Here is a 19007-nt window from a genome sequence, read left to right on the forward strand (position 1 = left end):
TTTTGAGTATATGTGCACGCACTCTTGTTTGCTTGTGCTAACTCTTGCTATTAGTTGTGTACATTTTCATGATGGTGGTAGTGAATTTGAATATTGCCATTTTTCTTTGGAATCAATATATTCTTATTGATAACTTTGCCTGCAGCATAGAGTATTATGCATGTGTCTTTGAAGCTGTATTTTGGGAATGGGCAGTGTGGAGTATTAGAGGGGTATCAGCTTTGTTGTTTTATTCAAGCCTTCAACTGATTGAGTGGGATTTGCTTATATTGGGTAGGTCCATCTGCTTTACTCAGACTACCACCAATTCAAATATATATATATTTTTTTTTCTGAGATAGTCTCACTATGTTGCCCTTGGTAGAGTGCTGGGGCATCACAGCTCACAGCAACCTCTATATCTTTGGCTTAAGTGATTCTCTTGTCTCAGCCTCCTAAGTAGCTGAGACTACAGGCACCTGCTACAATGCCTGGCTATTTTTTGGTTGTACTTGTCATTGTTGTTTGGCAGGCCGGGGCTCTAGCCGTTGAACTATAGGCGCCGACCCTACCAATTCAAATATTAATCGCATCCCAAACACCTATGCATACATACAACAGCAGTGTTTGGCCAAATGTTCTGTGGCCTGGTCAAGTTGACACAGAAAATTAACTATCACACCTAGTAAAATACCAAGTAAAATCTGCATAAAATGTGCTCATTCTTTTATTGTAACAAGCGGCATCACATAATGTAAGATGTTAATAATCAACGAAACAGGGATAAAGCATATAGGAACTCTGTACTATCTTTGCAACTTTTCCATAAATCTGAAGTTATAAAAATATTTTTAAAACAATAAATCTGTCTAAGGCATGTTATGTTATAGGTGTTAAACATTCAAAGTGAGCACATAAAAAAACTGAAAATACATGTGTCAGAGGGCTGAAGATGAGAAATGAAGTCCTGTAGTCTATAGGAAGATACGATTTCTGTGAACAGGAGTAATGAAGGAAAAACAGAGAATGAAGTTCTAGGGATGTTTAGAATTAAAAGAAGGGAAGAGCAGATATCGACAAGATTATCTGGACTTTTTGTTTCTTTTTGTTTTTTTGTTTTTTGGCATCTGAGTCTCATTCAATGCCCCGAGCAGAGTGCTGTGGTGTCATAGTTCACAGCAACCTGAAACTGTAGGTCTTGAGCAATCTTCTTGTCTCCATCTCCCAGTAGCTATGACTACAGGAATCCTCCACAACCTTGGCTAGTTTTTCTTTTTCTTTCCCGCCTCCCTTTTTTTTTTTTTTAAAAGTAGAGACAGATCTTGCTTTTGCTTAGGCTGATCTTGGAACTCCTGAGCTCAAGCAATCGAGGTGCTTCAGCCTCCCAGAGTGCTAGAATTAGAGGTGTGAGCCACCATGCCCAGCCTTATCTGGACAATTCAATTTTTCGATTGTAGTTGTCAGTGTTGTTTGGCAGGCCCAGGCTGGATTTGAACCCGACAGCCCGTCAGTGTATGTGGCTGACGACACCCTAGCCACTGAGCTACAGATGCCAACCCACAATTCAGTTTTTCTCCAAAATGAAGAGGAGAGAGTTGCAGACGAAAGCCTAGCATAAAGAAGGTAGAGGGTTTAGAAGGAATTTTTTTTTTAAACAACAGAAAGGCTGATGATGAGGTAGAGAGGATTACTTTTGATGAGAGGATTACTTTTGATGGTAAAAGTCACATGAAGCAGGAAATAAGGCAAGGAAGTCAAACTTGTTATTTAAAAAGTAAAAAGATGCACAATCAGTGATAGAATGGGTAATAGAATTAAGTTAAATTTTTATTTTATTGTGCAGTGCTATTAAATGTTAGAAGGTGGACTTAAACATTATTTATCTGCCCTTCTCCTTTTTTGTGACTAGTCTACCATGATACCTGTAGGATCAAAGTGACTAATACATGAAACTTTCCTAAACCCTTGGAGGTAAAAAGCAGACTGCAAAAGTTTTTAAAAGAAAAACAAAATAGCAGATTCTTCACATCCTCTAAAAATGTCTTGAGGTTCCTAAGTCCTCAAATTTATGAATGTGTATCCATAGAAACATAGATGAAAGCCATACAGATTAAAGTCAAACGTAAATGTCATAAAGCAGGTGCTCAGTGAGTTAACAAAGATTATAAAATTCTAAATTATTCTTAACCTTTTAGGTATAATCTTCAATAATATAGTTCAAACATTTGTGCACAGTCTTTCATTTTATCATCCATCTTTTATAATTGAGTATTGAAGACTGGCTTAATACCTGAAAGCAATCCGCTAAATTGAGATACTTCTTTTGTAAATATTAATCTTGCATTTTCTTTCTTTTCTCCTAAGCCCAAAGAAATTTTCAATAATTTTGTAGAAATGCACTGAAGTGGTGATATTGCCAAAAATGAAATGTTGGTGGGTCAGTAGTAACTTTACTTAGTATCTCAAAAGTTTGTCAGCTGGTAAACACAAAATATAAAATCAGCATTTAAAAGATTCTCAGGTCTCAGCACCTGTAACACAGTGGTTACAGTGCCAGCCACATACACCAAGGGTGGCAGGTTCGAACCTGCGTTGGGCCAGCTAAACAACAATGACAGCTGCAACAAAAAAATAGCTAGGCGTTGTGGCGAGTGCCTGTAGTCCCAGCTACTTGGGCTGAGGCAAGAGAATCACTTAAGCCCAAGATTTTGTGGTTGCTGTGAGCTGTGACACCATCGCACTCTACCAAGGGCAACATAGTGAGACTCTGTCTCAAAAAAAAAAAAAAAAAAGATTCTCAGCCCCCCACTCCCACCTGTGGCTCATGCCTGTAAGCCTAGCACTTTGGGAGGCTGAGGCAGGAGGATTACTTGAGGCCATGAGTTCCAGAACAGCCTGAGTAAGAGTTCCTGCCTCTACGAAAGAAAAGAAGAGGCTTGGCACCCATAGTTCAGCAATTAGAGCACCAGCCACATACACCAAGGCTGGCAGGTTCGAACCCGGCCTGGGCCTGCTAAACAACAACTGCAGCCAAAAAATAGCTGGGTATTATGGCAGGCACCTGTAATCCCAGCTATTTGGGAGGCTGAGGCAAGAGAATCACTTAAGCCCAAGAGTTTGAGAATGCTTTGAGCAGTGACGCCACAGCACTTTCTACCCAGAGTGACAGCTTGAGACTCTGTCTAAAAAGAAAAAGAAAAATTAGCCTGATATGGTGGCAAGCAACTAGAGTCCTAGCTACATGGGAGACTCAGGTAGGAGGATCACTTAAAAAAAAAAAAAAACCCTTACAATAAAAGACTCTTAGATATATAAGTGTATAATGTATAAAAATCAAACTGAAAGTTGAAGACTAAATAGAAATGCAAATATTTTAAATTCTCGACTATCTAGAGTCTTGTTTTACTACTTTCTTTATATTAGTGTGTGTCTAGCACTTACATTTTTTCTGTTTTTTTTTTTTTTTTTTTCAGCATATGTTCCTCCCAAATGACTAGTATGTCTTCTATAGGGAAGTACTCGTGTTGTTACCTCTTCAGCATAGGGAAATCTATTAAAGGCCCACACTTTTCAAGACGGGACAGTTTCTACCAAGGAACGAGCTAACTGCTTCCAGACAGCTGCAGCAGACTTTCAGATGCTTCTGAGATATTTTCTTCTGACCATGAACTTTAGCTTTCTTTGCTTCTTCTTATTAGTTGCACAGCTCCTGACTTAGGCTCTTAGTCTGTTTTCCCAATGTTTTCTGCATCTGGACCAGAGTCTTAATTAACCATGCCCAGAATTTTGGGCCCATCCTTGTACTCACCTCCACTCATTCACACTATCTTAGGCCAAATGGTCGCCTCTAGCTAGTTTATGCTCTGCCCCCAAAAGAGTTTCTTATTTTAGTATTTAAAAACCTCTGTGATTGGCCAGGCATGGTGCCTCATGCCTGTAATTCTAGCACTCTGGGAAGATAAGGAGGGTGGATTGCTTGACCTCAGCAGTTCAGGACCAGCTTCAGCAAGAGCAAGACCCCATCTCTACTAAAAGTGAAAAATTGAGGTGAAGAGAATCACTTGAACCCAAGTGTTTGAGATTGCTGTGAGCTTTGATGCCGCAGCACTCTACCCAGGGTGACAGAGTGGGACTCTGTCTCAAAAAAAAAAAAAAAACCAAAAACTCTATGATTAAATTTTTTCCTTAATTGAGTCAGTGGCTTTACTTTAGGTCACTTATGTAGTAGTAATTGATGACTATTCAGTAAATAAAAATCTATAAAAATAAAACGAAACAACTTGAACTATATAAAATTATAGAAGATTTTGTAATATTTGAGGTAAAGATTTACAAAGCTATTAAATCAAAGGTCCTGAGTGGCTTCTAGTTTTGCTTAACTCTAAAGAATACAATGGTAGCATGGTGCCCGTAGCTCAGTGGGTAGGTCGCCAGCCACATACACCAAGGCATGTGGGTTCCAGCCTGGCCCCGGGTCTGCTAAATAACAATGACAACTGTAACAAAAAAATAGCTGGATGTTGTGGCAGGCGCCTATTGTCCCAGCTACTCAGGAGGTTGAGGCAAGAGGATCACTTAAGCCCAAGAGTTAGAGGTTGCTGTGAGCTGTGACGCTATGGCACTCTACCAAGGGCGAAAAAGTGAGACTCTGTCTCAAAAAAGAAAAAAAAAAAGAAGACAATGGTAGTAAAATTCACCTAAACTAGTTTTGCTAACTCTTCACCAGTTTGGTGGTGGGCAGGGTAAGTTGATGAGTTTGAAAAGTACAAACATAGGGCGGCGCCTGTGCTCAGTGAGTAGGGCTCTGGCCCCATATACCAAGGGTGGCGGGTTTGAACCCGACCCCGGCCAAACTGCAACAGCAAAAACAAATAGCCAGGCATTGTAGTGGGTGCCTATAGTCCCAAGTAGCTGAGGCAGGAGAATTGCCTAAGCCCAAGAGCTGGAGGTTGTTGTGAGCTGTGATGCCATGGCACTCTATCAAGGGCAACAAAGTAAGACTCTGTCTCTAAAAGATAAAAATAATATCAAAATTGAATGAGATCATTAGCAGGTGCTTGTTTCCAACTTGCTGTATACCTTTTTACATACCTAGTTATGGATTTCTCCTATAGGACTGTTTTGCCTTGCAGTAAGAGCAAAATTTCGAAACTTAACAGTTAATGTATTTCAAATTAATTTCCTTAGCATAAATAAGAAGAATCCTAAGAATGATATAGCAAGAGACTTTTTTCTGACATCTTCTGTGAAATTTTTGCCACTTAACACTGTCACAGAAACTGCTTAACATACATTAACAGTCATCTTGATATGATACATGGTTATTTTACAAAGAAACGTAAAAATGGTTGCAAATCTTTCTTTGGAGAATGAAATCACATTTTAGATGTATTGATGGAGTGGATGATTTAAAGGAATCTTGTCCTAAGTTTTGTTTTTATCTAGTAGATCTTTTCAGAGCATGAATAATTGCCCTATTTTATGTTTTGTCAGTCTGGGACAGAGCCACTAGACAAAGACAAGATTATATTTGGGGAGTTTGGTGACCTGATCTAGTTTTCAGTAAAGGAAAAATTGTAAATCGTGAACATATTTTTAAAGCCATCATAGTGATCATGGACTGTATGAGAACAGTCTAGTTGGTATCTCCAAATAGTTATTACTTGTTTTTTTCCTGTTTCACCACAAACTTCTTTTTTTTTTTTCAAACTTCTATAAAATAAGGAAATTGCATCGTTTTTATATTAGCATTGGATCTTTAGGCATCTGTGGTAGGTCCCCTATTGGGCAAAGAACTGGTTTATGGGCTAACGATGTTATTCACTTTGCAGGTTGAGGAAATGCATATTAATAAGATATACCCATCACAAAGAAATTTTTTATTCATGTAATTTACCAAAGTTCCTGTCCATAAAATAGTTCTTTTCCTGACTTCATTCTCATCATGGTTTAATGAAGTCCCATCTGCTGAGTTTAATTGACCAACTCCTATTTAGCTGGGATATATTGAGAAAAGCGTAGGAGTCTTGCCCCATTTATTGAGGAAATCCTATCTTAAATCATTTTGGAACAAAGTAGGGTTTAAATCAGTAATACTGAGGAATGGTACGAATTATTTTTTTCAAGACCCGTTTTGGGCTCAGCGCCTGTGGCTCAAGTGGCTAAGGCGCCAGCCACATAAACCTAAGGTAGCAGGTTCGAATCCAGCCCGGGCCTGCCAAAACAACAACGGCTGCAACCAAAAAAATAGCCAGGCGTTGTGGTGGGCACCTGTGGTCCCAGCTACTTGGGAGGCTGAGGCAAGAGAATCGCTTGAGCCCAGGAGTTGGAGGGTGCAGTGAGCTGTGAGGCCAGGGTACTCTAGCCAAGGACAAAAGAGTGAAACTCTGTCTCAGAAAAAAAAAAAAAGTCAGTAAAGGAAAAATGATAGTGCACCCCATAGAAGACACTATTATGTCTCAAATAAATGTTGGATGTGCTTTTGATTGCTCAAGAAAATTTTTATATAACCTATTTTCCATATACTCCAAACTAGGTCATTGCAGTGTCTTAAACTACACAAACTTCAAATTTCTTTGGATAAAACTTAATTCTTTAGCAGGAAAGATGAAGGATAAAAATAAACTCGAAGGACATTTGCCATTTTCTGCTAGTTATAATTAACTTCCTGTTCTAGACTACCTATTCTGTTGTGTCTACTTAGACTATGGGTAGGATTTTTAAGAACCTGTGGTTAAAAAAAAAAGTATCTTTTAAAAAATATACCTTCTGCAAGGCACAGCTGCACATGCCTATAGTCCCAGTAGAAGCCTGAGGCAGCCTGGAGGTTCAGAGCACACCCTGGGCAGCATAGTAAGACCCTCTGTCTTAGAGAAGTAAAACATTCCCTACTTCCCTTCTCCTTCCCCTTCCCCTCTCCAGTAATTCTTCTGATACATTTGAAATGGACTGTGGAGCATCCGTATAGCCTTTGGCAATGACATCTAAAGGAAAACCCTCCTATATAAACATGTGCACACCTGTACACAGATTAACCAAGGACATATTTAAGTTTCATTTTCTCTTATTTTAAAAAAAAAAAAAAAAATAGCCCCGGTGGCTTACACCTGTAATCCCAGCACTTTTGGAGGCTAAGGCAGGAGGATTGCTTATAGCCAGGATTTCCATACCACCTGAGGCAATATAGTGAGACCCTGTTTTGTTTTGTTTGTTTATTTGTTTTAGAGCTAGGGTCTTACTCTGTTGCTCTGGGTGGAGTGCCATAGCAACCTCAAACTTCTTGGTTTGAGTGATCCTCTTGCCTCAGCCTCTTAAGTAGCCAGGACTATAGGCACTCACCATAACACCTGGCTAATCAAAAAAAAATAATAATAATAAAAATATTATTTCAAGTTAGCCAGGTGGCTGGGTGTGGTGGCTCATTCCTGAAATTCTAGCACTCTGGGGTGCTCAGGTGGGTGGACTGCCTGACTCAGGAGTTTGAGACCAGCCTGAGCAAGAGACCCTGTGTCTTTAAAATAAAAAAATAGCCAGGCATTGTGACCTACACCTATAGTCCCAGCTACTTGGGAGGCTGAGGCATGAGGCTTTCTTGAGCCCAAGAGTTGGAGATTTCTGTGAGCTATGACACCATGGCACTCTACCAAGGGACACAAAGTAAGACTCTGTCTCAAAACATAATTATATTAAGGGCAGCGCCTGTGGGCTCAGTGAGTAGGGCTCCGGCCCCATAGAGAGTGGTGTGTTCAAACCCGGCCCTGGCCAGACTGCAACAAAAAAATAGCTGGGTGTTGTGGCGGGCGCCTGTAATCTACTCCAGCTACTCGGGAGGCTGAAGCAAGAGAATCACCTAAGCCCAGGAGTTGGAGGTTGCTGTGAGCTGTGACGCCACAGCACTGTACCGAAGGCGACAAAGTGAGACTCTGTCTCTAAATAAAATAAAGCTAGCCAGGCATGGTGGCCTTCATCTGTAGTCCCAGCCACTTAGGTTGAGGAGAGAGGATCATTTGAGCCCACGAATTCAAGGTTATGGTGAACAGTGATTGGGCCACTGGACTGCAGCTTGGATAACAGAACAAGACCCTGTCTCTGAAATAATTATTTTAAAAAAAAAGATGCAGCTCTTGAAGGAATGAGAATATATAATTTCATAAAACCCTAAAAGCATTTCTGAGTTCTTCCAGTCCTAGGCTTATAATTAGTTTATATTTTCTTGGTATTGGTATTCTTACAAAAAGAAAATAGGATGTTTAGCTTGGCTCCTATAGCTCAGCAACTAGCGTGCCAGCCACCTACACTGAACCTAGAGGGTTCGAATCCAGCCGGGCCTGTCAAACAATGGCAACTACAACAACAACAACAAAAATAGCCGGCATTGTGGCAGGCACCTATACTCCCAGCTACTTGGGAGGCTGAGGCAAGAGAAGCGCTTAAACCCCAAAAGTTTGAGGTTGCTGTGAGCTGTGATGCCATGGCACTCTATCGAGGACAATGTAATAAGACTCTGTCTCAAAAAAAAAAATGTATGACACAAGTTGTTAAATTGCCTCTCGGCAATAATTACCTGTATTTTGGCATACTTTGGCTTTCTTACATCAAAAGCCCAAGGAATCTTATCTCTCTGGTTCTTAAACCTGAACATGTATCAAATCACCCAGAAGCCTAATTTAAAAAAGGTTGTAGAGCCAAACATGGTGATTAAAGCCTATGATCCTAGCAACTCAGAAGGCTGAGGTGAGGTCACTTGAGCCCATTAGTTCAAGATAAGGCTGAAAAATATAAGGAGACCTCAGCTATAAAAAGAACTTTATGGTGGCTCATGCCTGTAATCCTAGCACTCTGAGAGGCCAAGGTGGGTGGATTGCCTGAGCTCACAAGTTCGAGACCAGCCTGAGCTAGAACGAGACCCCATTTCTAAAAATAGCCAGGCATTGTGGTGGGTGCCTGTAGTCCCAGCTAGCTACTCAGGAGACTGAGGCAAGAGGATCACTTGAGCTCGAGAGTTTGAGGTTGCTGTGGAGCTGTGACACCATGGCACTTTACCGAGGGTGACAAAGTAAGACCCTGCCAAAAAAAAGTATGTATAAAGCTAGTTAATGTGGTGACATATACCTACCTATTTTGCCAGCTACTTGGGAAGTTGAAGCAGGAGTATCATTTGAGACCAGGAGTTGAGGCTGCAGTGAGCTATGAGCATAGCACTATATGTACTTCTGCCTGGGTGACAGAGTGAGACCTTGTATCTATTTAAAAACAAACTCCACAGACTGGCCCTACCTCCAATTTTTGATTCCCAAAGTCTAGGGCAAATCCCTAGAATGTACATTTCTTTTGTTGTTGTTGTTTTTTTTTCTGAGACAGAGTCTCAAGCTGCCAACCCAAGTAGAGTGCTGTGACATCACAGCTCTCAGCAACCTCCAACTTGGGCTCCAGTGATCCTCTGCCTTAGTTTTTTCTATTTTTATTAGAGACAGAGGGTCTCACTTTTTTTGCCCTGGCTGATCTGGAACTCATGAGCTCAAGCAGTTCACCTGCTTGGCCTCCCAGAGTGCCAGGATTATAGGCGTGAGCCACCTCCCCCACTCTATAATGTACATTTCTGACAGGTGATGCTAATACGATGCATTTTGAAAAATATGGATTTTTTCAAATCATTTCAAAATATGAACATATTTTGAATATATTTGGGTCAGCCAAACCACAGCCCTTTTTAGGTGCATTTTATTTGTTCATCTTGCTCTATGTAATTTGTATTTATTATTATACAAGGTATTGGAGGGCAGGAAAATGGAGTTTCGAAATGCAGTTTTGGGTTTAACCTAGTCCTTATCTTAAAAATTTCTTTCCTTATATAAAGCAGTTTATAACAATCCCTTATGCCATCTCTAGACAAATGAAAAGCTATTTTTATTACCTATAATTAACCTAATTCAGGTAAAAGAACAGGCTTGAGGAAAAGGCTAGAACTGTGATAAAGCTCAAAGATTACTGTCCTGAAATTAGCATTATGGGCCCCAATATAGTATTTGGAATTGTTGTTAGAATTCTGAACCAAATTGCTCATGACTAGGGCTCAGTTTGTAAGGGTTAAGTGCTTTGTCTGTTAGATTCAACATGAGTATTACCAAGGTCATTTGAACTTCCAACATTAGATCAGCTTATTTGAGTGGCTTAAGGTATGTTACTGTGTAAAAGATAGAGAGGTGGCTAGAGAGAAATAAAGATTCCATCTCTTGGGCGGCACCTGTGGCTCAGCAGGTAGGGTGCCGGCCCCATACACCGAGAGTGGCAGGTTGAAACCTGGCCCCGGCCAAATTGCAACAAAAAAAATAGCCGGGTGTTGTGGTGGGTGCCTGTAGTCCCAGCTACTCGGGAGGCTGAGGCAAGAGAATCGCCTAAGCCAGGGAGTTGGAGATTGCTGTGAGCTGTGTGATGCCACGACACTCTACCAAGGGCAATAAACTGAGACTCTGTCTCTACGAAAAAAAAGATTCCATCTCATTGGTATATTCTCACATCTATTGCCCTTATTTGGCATTAGCAAAATGGTAGTAATCCAAAAGATGTTTCTATACATTGTACCTTTATATTTATAGTATTACTAAAAAGAAGTTTCATATTTAATTGAAAAAATTTTTTTCAGAAAATTGTTGCCAAGCTTATTCCTCATCTCTTGACTTTTACTTGAGTCTTTGTCTCCCCCCCCACCCCCACAGCAACCTTAAACTCTTGGGCTTAAGTGATTGTCCTGCCTTAACCTCCCAAGTAGCTGGGACTGCAGGCGCCTGCCACAACATCAGGCTATTTTTTTGTTGTTGCAGTTGTCATTGTTGTTTTAGCTGGCCCAGGCTGGATTCAAACCTGCCAGCCTTAGTGTATGTGGCCAGCGCCTTACCCACTGAGCTAGGGCGCCACCCAAGTCTTTGTCTTATTACAGAGACTCAGCTATTATCTTGCTGAGTCTTAAATTACAAAAGGCAATATATTTTAAATCTTAAAACTAAAAAAGAGCTTTTTTAATTTCAAAAATTCTTAGGTTTTAAATTTGGAATTTATCACATTTTATGGCCCAAAATAGGCTCATTGAGTTTTTGGCATCTTCTATCCTGCCCATGCCAACAAAAGCCGCACCATATGGTATGGCTGCTGCTACGCTGGGAATGCCACACATTGTGGAGATGTTGCCAGGCATGAAGCAGAGGTGCTGTTCCCCATATGCTTATCTTTGTAGCCCTACCTTTTGACCAGGATATATTAGGATTCTAGTACATCACCTTATCTTATCAATAGAGTCTTCTAGCTTAGCGCCCATAGCACAGTGGTTACGGCACCAGCCACATACACCGAAGATGGCAGGTTCGACCCTGACCCGGGCCCGCTAAACAACTGCAACAAAAAAAAGCTGGGCATTGTGGCGGGTGTCTGTAGTCCCAGCTACTTGGGAGGCTGAGGCAAGAAAATCACTTAAAAATCACTTAAGCCCAACAGTTAGAGGTTGCTGTGAGCTGTGATACCATGACATTCTTTTGAGGGTGACATAGTGAGACTCTGTTTCAAAAAAAAAAAAAAGAGTCTTCCATTTCTTTCTCCTACCAGCTTCAACATTTGGCCACATTATGAAAACAGATACTCAAAACTTTCTGGCATGTCTTACCCAACTTCAGAAAGAGGCTTTTGAATAACTACTGCAATAGAGAAAAGGACCTTTTAGAATACAGTTAATAATTATTTTAATATCCCTAACTACTAGCACTCCTCCACCACTGTAACTTTTTTTTTTTGAGACAGAATTTCATTATGTTGCCCTCTGTAGGGTGCTGTAGCGTCACAGCTCACAGCAACCTCAAACTCTTGGACTTAAGTGATTCTCTTGCCTCAGCCTCCTGAGTAGCAGGGACTACAGGCACCCGCCACAACACCTGGCTATTTTTTGTTGCAGTTGTCGTTGTTTAGCTGGCCTCGGCCAGTTTCAAACCCACCAGCCCCGGTGTATGTGGCTGGTGCTGTAACCACTGTGCTATGGATGCTGAGCCCTACTTTTTCTTGATGATAATTTTTTCCTGTCCTACTTCCCTAACCCTGACTAAATATTTAAAAGGAAAAGAGATTGCAAATACTGATTTGAGATGTTGGTGTGGGAAGAAGAGCTGAAATTTGTAGTTCTAGGTGTTGGAAAGTGTTTAGAACATTCAGACAAAATACAAAAGACTAATCACTGTTCTCTCACTTCTGATTGGCCCTTTGTTGATGAGGTATGTATTGTGTTTTCTTAAATAACTTCTCTCTTCCTATTCTTTATTGTCCCTCTTAGGCTCGAACAGCCATTTAATTAATTGTGGACATCACACAAATGTTTCTCAATGTCATAATACTACTTTTATGCCTTTGCAGTATAAAGTTAGCAAAATTTGTAGAAGTTAGATACATAAGAAGTTTTGTTCACCAGCCTTATTAATTTATTCGTGGAACAAATATTATAGAACACCTACGATATGCTAGTACTGTGTATAAAAAGATAGAAAAGACAAAATTCTACCCTTAGAGAACAGGTTATATAATACAGTATAATATTTTATTAGACAGATGTACACAATATACTATGATTGTATCTTGAAGTAGCACATAAAATTAAACCTTTCAAAGACTCAAAAGAAAATATTAAAATATTACATTAGGAGTACTTATAAATGTTAATGCTTGATCCATCAAAAAATGACTAAGTCTCAGGATTTTATAAAGTTGGTTCAAGCTAAATGGCAAATAACTGAAAAATATCCTTATTTGATATTATTGCTAAAATTTGAACATCTAATAGTTTTGTGATCAATCAAGAATTTATTTCATTTGGATTCTAGTATTTTCAGGAAGCATTTTGGTATACATAGAATTTGGAGCCACATAATGCCAGCAAAAATCAGTTGAGCTATTGCTTGCTCTGTGGTATCTTGGTTGTACCAAGTAAGAATTGGAACATAGATACAAAATTCTTATTATCTTGGCATCATGTGACGGGTATTTTTAGAATGGGGACAGCTAAAGGGCTCACTGTGAGTGAGGTTCTCATTGAGGAAGAGATATTGAATGTTGACTTTAAAACTTGGAATTTTTCTTTCTGAATTAGTTCTGTTCTGAAAATGCAAGTTTAAGCCATTATCAGTGGATTAAAGGAGTACTCTATATCACAAACGATCATTTTCATTATGTCTTAAGTCAAAATTTTTTATAAGCTATTGTGAATTGGTAATTATACTGTCATCAGAGGATTTCAGAAAGATATGACTTTTTTTAATGGGTAAAAGGTTTATTTATTTTATTTTATTTTATTTTTGTAGAGACAGAGTCTCATTTTATCACCCTCGGTAGAGTACTGTAGTGTCACAGCTCAAAGCAACCTCCAACTCCTGGGCTTAGGCGATTCTCTTGCCTCAGCCTCCCAAGTAGCTGAGACTATAGACGCTCGCCATAACACCCGGCTATTTTTTTGTTGCAGTTTGGCCAGGGCCAGGTTTGAACCCACCACCCTCAGTATATGGGGCCAGCGTCCTACCTACCAAGCCACAGGCTCCGCCCGGGGTGAAAGGTTCAAAAAAATGTTTTTTCTGTTTTTACCATAGCTCAGATTCAAGGCATTCTCATGGTAGAGGGTGAGATTAAAGATTCGCTTCTCTAAATTATAGCACAATTTAACATGTGGAATAGGAATCAGAATTAATAATTTCATAGTCTTAGCCAATGAATTAACTTTCCTCACTATCCAAAAATAAAACTAAATATGAAAAATAACTTAAATGCATAAATAGAAACTATAGCCTTAAGCCAATGCACAGATGCAAGACACTTTTGTTGTGTCTGATCTATTTTGGTGGCAATTACTTATGTAAGCTAGATCTGCTTAATCTTAAATTGTAAAGTAAATGCAATTAGTCATCATTGGAAAAAGGATCTACTCTTTTTTCTGCTTTGTTTTTCTGAGTTTTTAGGAGAGGATGTTTAATCATATTAAATAAGGCATTGGTAAAACAAGGAAAAGATTGACAAGGTGACTTAAATTTATAGGAATTGGGCGTTGGGGGGGGTTGTTTGTTTTTGTTTTATTTTGTTTCTTCCTTTTTTGACACAGTCTCACTCTATCACCTTGGGATTGATTGCCATGGCATCATCATAGCTCATAGCAAACTCAAACTCTTGGGCTCAAGTAATCCTCCTGCCCTCAGCCTCCCGAGTAGCTGGAACTACAGGCACCCACTACCACACCTGGCTAATTCTTCTATTTTTTTTTTTTTTTTAATTTGAGACAGAGCCTCAAATAGGTAGAGTGCTGTGACATCATAGCTCACAGCAACCTCCAACTCCTGGACTCAAGCAAGTCTCCTGCCTCCACCTCCCAAGTAGCTGGGACTATAGATGCCCACCACAATGCCCAGAAATTTTTTGGTTGCAGTCATCATTGTTGTTTGACAGGCCTGGGCTGGATTCAAACCCGCCAGCTCAGGTGTATGTGGCTGGCTACTTAGCCACTTGAGCCACAGGTGCCTAGCCAGTAGTTTTTCTATTTTCAATAGAGATAGAGTCTTGCTCTTGCTGAGGCTGGCCTCAAACTCCTGAGTTCAAGCAGTCTACCTGTCTCAGCCTTCTGGAGGGCTAATATCACAGGCATGAGCCACACAGCACCTGCCCTGGTTTTGTTTTTAATTGAGATACTGCCATTTCCCTCTTGGAGGCAGAGGAGCACAACAAATGAGAAAAATTTAGGGATTTTTAATGGCCCCAAAATGATCTAATAAGAGACTTTTTTTTTAATTCTATTTTTTAAGAGACAGATTCTCTCTCTGTCAGCCAGGGTGGAATACCCAACCATAGCCACTGTAACCTCGAATTCCTGGGCTCTGGCATCCCTTCTCCTTCTGTCTCCCAAGTCGCTGGGATTACAGGTCCATGCCAGCACATCTAGTTAAGTTTTTTAAGTTTTTTAGAGATGGGTCTTGCCATGTTGCCCAGGTTGGTTTAGAACTTCTGTCATTGGCTCTCTGGTCTTCCCGTTCGTCAGATAGCCGCTTCTTCTAGTGCAGCGCCAGCCGCATCCCCGAGGCACCATGGTGAAACCGAAGGTCGGAATAAACGGCTTTGGTCGAATTGGGCGCCTGGTCTGCAGAGCTGCTTTTAACTCTGGCAAGGTGGATATTGTCGCCATCAATGACCCCTTCATTGACCTCAACTACATGGTCTACATGTTCCAGTATGATTCCACCCATGGCAAATTCCATGGCACAGTTAAGGCTGAGAACGGGAAGCTTGTCATCAATGGAAATCCCATAACCATCTTCCAGGAGCGAGATCCCACCAAAATCAAATGGGGTGATGCAGGCGCTGAGTATGTTGTGGAATCCACTGGCGTCTTCACCACCATGGAGAAGGCTGGGGCTCACCTACAGGGGGGTGCCAAAAGGGTCATCATCTCTGCCCCTTCTGCTGATGCTCCCATGTTTGTGATGGGTGTGAACCACGAGAAGTACGAAAACAGCCTCAGCATTGTCAGCAATGCCTCCTGCACCACCAACTGCTTGGCCCCCTTGGCTAAGGTCATCCATGACAACTTTGGCATTGTGGAGGGACTCATGACCACAGTCCATGCCATCACTGCCACCCAGAAGACTGTGGATGGCCCTTCTGGGAAGTTGTGGCGTGATGGTCGCGGGGCTCTCCAGAACATCATCCCTGCCTCAACTGGTGCAGCCAAGGCTGTGGGCAAGGTCATCCCTGAGCTGAATGGGAAGCTTACTGGCATGGCTTTCCGTGTCCCCACTGCCAACGTGTCAGTTGTGGATCTTACCTGCCGTCTGGAGAAGGCTGCCAAATATGATGATATCAAGAAGGTGGTGAAGCAGGCATCAGAGGGCCCCCTCAAGGGCATCCTGGGTTACACCGAGCACCAGGTTGTCTCCTCTGACTTCAACAGTGACAGCCATTCTTCCACCTTTGATGCTGGGGCAGGCATTGCCCTCAATGACCACTTTGTCAAGCTCATTGCCTGGTATGATAATGAATTTGGCTACAGCAACAGGGTGGTGGATCTTATGGCCCACATGGCCTCCAAGGAGTAAGAACCCCCAGACCACCAGCCCCAGCCAGAGCACGAGAGGAAGAGAAAGGCCCTTAGCTGCTGGGGTGCTCCTGCCTACTCAGTCCCCCACCTCACTGAGAATCTCCCCTCAACACAGTTTCCACCCAGACTCCCTAAAGAACAGGAGGGGCCTAGGGAGCCCCACCTTGTCATGTAACATCAATAAAGTTCCCTGAATTCCGAAAAAAAAAAAAAAAAAAAGAACTTCTGTCATTGAGCAATTCACCTTTCTTTGGCCTTCCACAGTGCTGGGATTACAGGCATACCAGGTAGGTCATACCAAAAAACTGTTTAAAATGAAGGAAGTCAATCTGAGCTCGATTCACGCCTGTAATCCAGCACTCTGGGAGGCTGAGGCAAGTGGATTGCTTGAGCTCAGGAATTTGAGATCAGCCTGAATAAGAGTGAGACCCTGTCTCTAAAAAAAAAAAGACAGGTATTGTGGCAGGCGCCTATAGTCCCAGCTACTTGGAAGACTGAGGCAAGATAATCACTTGAGCCTAAGAGTTTGAGGTTGCTGTGAGCTATGATGACATGGCACTCAACCCCAGGGTAACTGAGACTCTGTCTCAAAAAAATAAAATAAATAAACAAGGGAAGTCAGCTTCCTAGTATTATGCACTATTTCTTTATTCTAGAAGTAGGAGCAATTTCAGTAACAAGTTGAATAAGTTATTTTAGTAAGTCATGGATATTGAAATAATTTATTCAGTGTTAAGCCTTTGGTTACTCTCTCTCTCTTCAACCACATTGTTATTAGATCAGAATCATCCCATATTATCCACTTGTAGTCATAGATTTTTATCTTTATTTCTACTGTATACTAAAGTTTCAGAGGTCTTAAATCAAAGCCTTGTATTTTAGACATTAGATTTCCCAGAAGAAGAATAATTGCAATGACAATTTTAAAAGTAGTATTGTAAAGTCTGAGCATATTTGAAAGAATTATGATAGTGTAGTTTTGGACCTCTTTTTGAACTATTGGTACTATTCACAAGTGACTGTCAGATGATTTAAAGTAACAAACCCAGACAGATGTATAACATTTGAACCATATTGTCAAAGTCATTGAGCTTGCTTATTAGTTGACCAGTTGGTGACAAACAGCATTTACTTTCATAAAATTAGTCAACTTGAGTTATTGTGATAAGAGAACTATGTTGACTGCCTGGGGTGGGCTAGAAACATTTCCCAAGTAAAATTTATTTTATTTTTTTTAATTTTTTTTATTTATTAATGTTACTTTTATTGATTTTGGGGGGAGGGAGGTAGAGACAGAGTCTCCCTTTATTGCCCTCGGTAGAGTGCCGTGGCATCACACTGCTCACAACAACCCCCAACTCCTGGGCCTAAGCGATTCTCTCGCCTCGGCCTCCTGAGTAGCTGGGACTACAGGCGCCCGCCACAACACCTGGCCACTTTTTGTTGCGGTTTGGCCAGGGCTGGGTTTGAACCCACCACCCTCTGTATATGGGGCCAGCGCCCTACCCTCTGAGCCACAGGCGCCGCCCCCCAAGTAAAATTTAAAAAAGAGATTTTCGAAGCTGCCCCTTCTTGGGGGTCATGATGGGCAGCAAGATGGTGTCTGCCAGCAGGGTCATCCAGGTAGTCAAGCCGCACACTCCATTAATACGATTTCCTGACAGAAGAGACTTTGAGATCAGCAGGACTACCGGCTCACTCTTCTGCAGTTTCCCAGCATTCAAAGGGAAGTAAATCACCAGATTTGCTAATGTATCAGGGTCCACCAGACACTGGAGAAATAATAAAAACGTTACCTCAGAAATATAGAAGGAAACTTGTGTCTCAAGAAGAAATTGAATATATCCAACGTGGAGGTCCAGAGTAATCACTCTGGCTGCTGTTTGTCATCAGACAAAAGAATTACCTTTACAATAAATGACTTCCAAAATGAAAAAGGAGAAATTGTATGTTGAACAACTTTAATAAATATTGTGTAAAAAAAAAAGATATAGAAAATTTAGATGGACACTTGTATCTCTTGATTTATGTATTTTGGTCAGCTTCTCTATAAGCTTACCTAAATGTTTATATACTTTATACTTATTAAAGTATACATTTGTAAAAAAAGAGATTTTCTTTTACTAATAATACACATGGTTGGTTTGTATAAAGATATCTGCATCAGAATGGCTGAACTCAAATATAAAATTGAACTTGAATATGTATAGAGGCTCTTTGGAACCTTAAAACATATGGAGGAACAAAACCAAAACAACTTAATGCTCCATCTTTGCTTAGAAACAAAAACCTAAATGAGGCTTGGCACCTGTAACACAGCAGTTACAGCACTGCCCAAAACACCGAAGCTGGCGGGTTCGAACCCAGCCCGAGCCAGCTAAACAACCATGACAACTGTAACAACAACAACAACAAAAATAACTGTGTGTTGTGGCAGGTGCCTGTAGTCTCAGCTAATTGGGAGGCTGAGGCAAGAGAATTGCTTAAGCCCAAGAGTTTGAAATTGCTGTGAGCTATAACTCCACAGCACTCTACCAAGGGTGATACAGTGAGAATATCTATAAATAAATAAATAACGTAAATGAAATTTAAAATAGATACCTGAATCTCTATTTGTATGTGGACATTGGATGAGAAATTAGGGTCAGGAAAAGATAGAAATTGCACACATATTCTTCTTTTGTGAAGAAAACTTGGTGCTTAGTGACTCATACCTGTTTGTAATCCTAGCACTTTGGTTGGAGCACTAGGTTGGAGGATTGCTTTAGGCCTTGAATTTGAGATCAGCCTGGGAAACAATAATGATAACTCTAAAAGATTGCATCTTTATTAGTGTTTACATTAATTTATCAGTACTTCCCAAACTTTATAATATAGTTTGATACAGTGGCAATTACTGATGTATAATTAATAATACCTTTTTCTA

The 19007-nt window shown here is 40.7% G+C and overlaps 1 protein-coding gene and 1 pseudogene across 1 annotated transcript; both read left to right on the forward strand.

The window, feature by feature from the left end:
- The first annotated feature begins 15003 nt into the window (after positions 1–15003).
- LOC100959541 (glyceraldehyde-3-phosphate dehydrogenase) lies at positions 15004–16280 on the forward strand. The gene has a single exon (XM_012806117.2). The coding sequence runs from the start codon at positions 15072–15074 to the stop codon at positions 16077–16079; it is 1008 nt and encodes a 335-aa protein (XP_012661571.1). The 5' UTR covers positions 15004–15071; the 3' UTR covers positions 16080–16280.
- Positions 16281–17645: 1365 nt separating this feature from the next.
- On the forward strand, positions 17646–18079 carry LOC100941356 (annotated as a pseudogene).
- The last annotated feature ends 928 nt before the right edge of the window (positions 18080–19007 follow it).

The sequence above is a fragment of the Otolemur garnettii genome, unplaced genomic scaffold (assembly GCF_000181295.1).
Source record: "Otolemur garnettii isolate 467f Iridium unplaced genomic scaffold, OtoGar3 scaffold00047, whole genome shotgun sequence".
Taxonomy (NCBI): domain Eukaryota; kingdom Metazoa; phylum Chordata; class Mammalia; order Primates; family Galagidae; genus Otolemur; species Otolemur garnettii.